Source organism: Trichechus manatus, unplaced genomic scaffold, assembly GCF_000243295.1.
Source record: "Trichechus manatus latirostris isolate Lorelei unplaced genomic scaffold, TriManLat1.0 scaffold00087, whole genome shotgun sequence".
In the NCBI taxonomy this organism is placed as follows: Eukaryota; Metazoa; Chordata; class Mammalia; order Sirenia; family Trichechidae; genus Trichechus; species Trichechus manatus.
In genome coordinates, this window is record NW_004444023.1 from 728,523 (window position 1) to 733,611 (window position 5,089).

Here is a 5,089-nt window from a genome sequence, read left to right on the forward strand (position 1 = left end):
GCCGCTACCCCGCCGCTACCCCACCGCCACCCGCCGCCGGGTCCCTCGCCGGAAGCCGCAGCCCCGCGCCGGAAGAGGTGGGGTCGTCGCCCGGGCGACGCCTCTTCGATTGGCAACAGGGTCGGAAGGCGGGATCAGCTCCTGTGGTCGCTCGGGTAACGGTTCCGGGATGTGGGCGGGGCGAAAAGGTAGGCGGGGCTACGTCTTGCAACAGATTTGTGGTTGGCTGCGGGGGCGGGGCCCGCCGTGGAAAAGGGTGTGGCCAGTTGGAAAGCACAAGTCCCTAGCAACGGCGCCCTGAGAACGTTTGCATAGCAACTGAGGATCCGTCGAGTGGAGGCCTCGTCTGTATCCCGGCCCTCCCATGACGTACCAGCCGACCCCAGGTGACTCTAGTGTCTCCTTGGACTCCTAACGTACACCCTCCTGACCGCCAGTGTGTTCTCCACTGACATCCCAAAGTCCCCAACTGACCACAGCATCTCCAACGATTCCTCCCACCCTCGATGACCCTCAAACCCCCGCTGACCCCTAGTGTCTCCACAAATCTCCACGGACTTCATCTGACCTCCTACTGATTAATGCTAACCCCAAACATGATCCATATTTCCCACCAATCTCCAATGTCTCCATGACTTCACTATCTTCAACAATTTCACTGGCTCCTCCAACAACTACCCCAATTCCAAAGTTTCACTGATCCCGGTAATACCCCAGTGTCCCCGTGATCCACTCGTAATCCAGTCTTGCACTGACCCTAACATCCCCCACTGATAGCCAGTGCCCCTCGATTCTGCTGAAGCCACCCAAGCTCCGACTCCATCACATATTTCCCCAAGCCCATTTGTTCATGGCCTCTGGATTTCCAACTGGAATGTCCCAGAGGCATCTCACTCCCAACAAGCCCTACACTGAACTTGATATCTTACTTCAAATCCTGTTCCTCCCCTGTGTCCCCACTTTAGGGCTGACCCTGCCATCCACCCAGTCACAGATTTAGGTGTGCTCCTAGGCTTGTACCATTTCCCTTCATCCCCCACCTCCAGCCCCCAAATCTTTTTTACATTCTACCACCTGAATTCCTATTTCCTAGCCCCTTCCTCTCCACATTCCTGCCCAAACTCCTCTTCTCCTGCCCAATCCTTCCAGCATCAGCCTTGTCTCTGGTCTCCCAAACTCTCTTCTCACCCCTCCACTTAGCATCTAGTGGGGTCTTTCTCAAGCACAAATGTCATCAGGGCCCTCTCCTGCTCAAAGCCCTTCTGTGGCTCCCTAGTGTCCATGGGGCAAAGTTAAGCCCTGAGTGATCTGGCTCCTGCCAACTTCTGTTTCCAACCTCACTTCTCACCACCAAGCCCTCACATTACATCTCACCTAAAATGAGAGTTGAGCAACTACCCCAACACCTTTCACTCTCTCTTGCCCTTGGGTCTTTTCACATGCTATTTCCTGTGTTTGCAATGCCTTTCCCCACTCTTTTCTTGACCCTTTAAGAGTCAGCTCGGAAGCTCTGACAGTCCTCTTGATGTCCCCATCTGGGTTTTTGTTGTCTGGGGACGGCTGTCTTCCCAATGGAGTGTGAACCTCAGGAATTCAGGGCTTTGCCTACCTGGTCTACCAGAGCTGAGCTGAGAGGAGGCACTTAAATAGTTGTTCGATGGCTGGTCAAATGAATAAATGAAACAGATGGGACAACCATCATGCCAACAATGTGGTGAATAAACAAATGAATTGTAAAGCCATAGGGAAATTTTATTCAGAGCAGCTGTCTTCCTCTTTTCCCCCTGCCCTCCAGGAGCAGACAGAAAACCACCAGTGAAAAAATAAATCCATAAATAACTATGTATAAGGGAAACCTGCTATCTATCTACTTGTGCGGGGAAAGAGGCTATGGGGCCTCAGTCATCTACGTCCTCCTCCTCATCTTCTTCCTCCTCCTCCTCCTCCTCCTCCGCTGCTGCCAGGGCCTGTTCCTGGGCAGCCTTGAGGGCCTGCTCCTCCTCCACCGTGGGGTCGGTTGCCTCCATGATCTCCGGGCCGCTGGGATACTCTTGCTGAATGGGGGCTGGCAGGGCTGGGTTGAAGTTTTCAGGGCTGTACTTGTGGCCCCAGCCGATATAAATGTTCTCAAACTTCCTGGAGGGGCAGGGAGGGACTGTGAACCCCTCCCGCTCTTCAAAGGCCCCATTCTGGACTTTCATTGAGGCTGGGCCTCAATGTGGACATGGTAAAACTACAAGGTTTCGGGTGGTAGGGTGAAATGTGCCTGCCTGTAGACTTCTATATTAATCTGTTCATTCAACAAACATTTATTGAGCACCTACTGTGTGGCAATCAGTATCTATAAAAACCAAACCCGTTGCCACTGAGTCAATTCCAGACTCATGGTGACCCCATGTGTTACAGACTAGGGCCACTCCACAGGGTTTACTTGGCTGTGATCTTTATGGAGGAATCCCTTAGTGGCATAAACAGGCGTTCAACCAGTAGCCAAAATGTTGGTGGTTTGAACCCACACGGAGGCACCTCAGAAGAAGGGCCTGGCAATCTGCTTCCAAAAGGTCACAGCCTTGAAAACCCTATGGAGCGCAGTTCTACTCTGTACCTCTAGGGTCACCATGAGTTGGAATTGACTTCATGGCAACTAACAACAACAACAAGGACAATCTTTATGGAAGCAGGTTGCCAGGCCTTTCATCCGCAACACCACTGGGTGAGTTCAAACCACCAACCTTTAAGCACAGACTGTTTGCACCACCCAGGGACTATAGGCAGTATCTAGTGTGACTGAGGAACTGAATTTTTAGTTATTTAATTTTCTAATTTCCTTTGTGATTTCTTCTTTGACTCACTGGTTTCGTTTCCACATTTGTGAATTTCCCAAATTTCTTTCTGTTACTGATTTCTAATTTCATTCCCTTGTCATCAGAGAGCATCCTTTGTCTGATTTCAATCATTTTAAATTGATCATATCAGGACTTGTTTTGTGGCCTCACATATGGTCTAGCCGAGAGAATGTTCCACGTGTACTTGAGAAGAATGTGTGTTAGTCTCTTGTTGGATGGAGTGAATTTTATTTAATTTTAATTATTTTAAATATATATTTAAAAAAATCAGTACTCTATGTGGTTATTAGAAAGCATCTAAGTATGTTGGGAACAACTTGGATACACGAATCTACTTTTCCAACTATAAATTTTATGAAATCTAAACACAGGTCAAATATTTCTGATGAAAATGTCGCTTCCAAATTGAGATGTGCTGCATGTGTCAAATACACACCAGATTTCAAAGACTGTGCAGACAAAAGAATGTAAGCTAATTCGTTAATAATTTGTCTATTATTGATTTCATGTTGTAATGAGATTATTTTGGATCTTTGGGTTAAATAAAATATATGATGAAAATTCATTTCACCTGTTCATTTTTACTTTTTGAATGTGGCTACTGGACAATTTAAAATCACATATGTAAGGAGTCCCTGTGTGGTGCAATCAGTTAAGCATTCGACTAATTGCCAAATGGTAGGCAGTTCGAACCCATCCAGAGGCGCCTTAGAAGACAGGCCTGCTGATTTACTTCCAAAAGGTCTCAGCCTTGAAAACCCTGTGCAGCCCAATTCTACTCTGCACACATGGAGTCTTTGTGAGTCAGAATCAACTCAATGACAACTAACCACCCCCACCACCACAGCAATAAAACCACATATGTGGCTGGCATTTTATTTCCATTGGACGGTGCTAGTCCAGATGCTGGGAACACAGCAGTGAACAAATCAGATAAACAAAAAAAATTCCTGCCTCATGCTTAGACTCTAGTAGGAGGAAACTGATAACAAGCAAGGAGACATTTGCTCGGGTCCTCATCCTGCCAGTTCAACCTGTCCCCAGAATTGTACCTACGGAAGGAGAGAGGAGCAAATGGGAGAAAAGAGAGGGGATCGAGAGATAAAGGCCATCAGAGAGACGTGGATGGAGAGGCAGAGAGAAATAGAGGGAGAATGAGAGAAACAGAAAGACAGAGACAGAGACAGAGAGACAGAGACAGACAGAAAGAGAGGAAGAGAAAGAGAAACAGGGAAAGAGAGAGACAGAGAAGAAAGACCGCGATAGACAGAGAGGAGAAAGAGAGAGAGACAGACAGAGAGGGAAAGAGAGACAGAGAGAAACAGAAAGAGACAGTGATAAAGCAGGACAGCTGAGGGATGGAGAGTTTGCCTTGGAGACACAGTTTGGTTTTAACCTTATTTTGACGTCTTTGCTATTCCTGAGAGCATTGTTTTCTCCAGGTCTTTCTCAGAGCCAGTAAATCCCTTCCCGCCCTGGTTCACAAACTAGTAGCCTCCGCATCACCTGGGAGCTAGTTAAAAATGCAGACTCTCAGGCTCCGCCCCCACCCTACTGAGCCAGACTCTGCATTTAACCAGATCCCCTAAGCACTTACAGCTTGGGAAGCTTTGATCTAGAATGTCCTTCTACCTGCTTTTCCTCATTACCTCTTCCCCTGAAGACTTCAGATCAAAGGAATCCTTCCTTCATCCCCCTAAGACACCGTCATGGCAGTTTTGTCATTAGTCCCTAAACTCTCACTAGCGTTACTTATCTCAGTTTGCAACACGCTATTTGTGGTGGTCGTGGTGGGGTTATACAATTAAGGCTTGTGTTCCTTCTGCCTGCTCCCAGGAGCAGGATCTGTATCTGTCTTTTTCGTCATGGCATTCCCTTGGTTCTACCACCTAGCTGGCACAGTGATATTCAAAAATCTTATATGAAGAAAACAATGGATGGATGGATAGGTGGATGGATGAGTGGGTGAGTGGAGGATGGATTAGTGGGCAGAAGATGGATAGGTAGGTGGGCTGATGAATGGATGGGTGGGTGGGCGGAGGATAGATAGGTGGGTGGGTAGTTGGATGGTTGGATGAGGGAGATATGGATAGTGGGTGGGCGGATAGATAGGTGGATGGGTGAAGGATAGGTGGTGGGTGGGTAGATGGATGGTTGGATGGAGGACACATGGATAGTGGAATGGGTGGGTGGATAGGTAGATGGTGAAGAATAGGTGGTGGGTGGGTAGACGGATGGTTGGA

The 5,089-nt window shown here is 48.1% G+C and overlaps 2 protein-coding genes across 2 annotated transcripts in view; both read right to left on the bottom strand.

The window, feature by feature from the left end:
• Nucleotides 1-482, bottom strand: part of DMWD (DM1 locus, WD repeat containing) — a 7,873-nt gene extending 7,391 nt beyond the window's left edge. The window contains exons 1-2 of the mRNA XM_023736189.1: nt 432-482; nt 25-141 (exon numbers count right to left, since the gene is read on the bottom strand). Of these exons, the coding sequence (XP_023591957.1) occupies nt 25-141; nt 432-482 (168 nt within the window). The remainder of the gene's footprint in view (nt 1-24; nt 142-431) is intronic.
• Nucleotides 483-1,898: 1,416 nt separating this feature from the next.
• Nucleotides 1,899-5,089, bottom strand: part of RSPH6A (radial spoke head 6 homolog A) — a 16,199-nt gene continuing 13,008 nt past the window's right edge. Inside the window, exon 6 of the mRNA XM_004381787.1 lies at nt 1,899-2,136. Within this exon, the coding sequence (XP_004381844.1) occupies nt 1,899-2,136 (238 nt within the window). The remainder of the gene's footprint in view (nt 2,137-5,089) is intronic.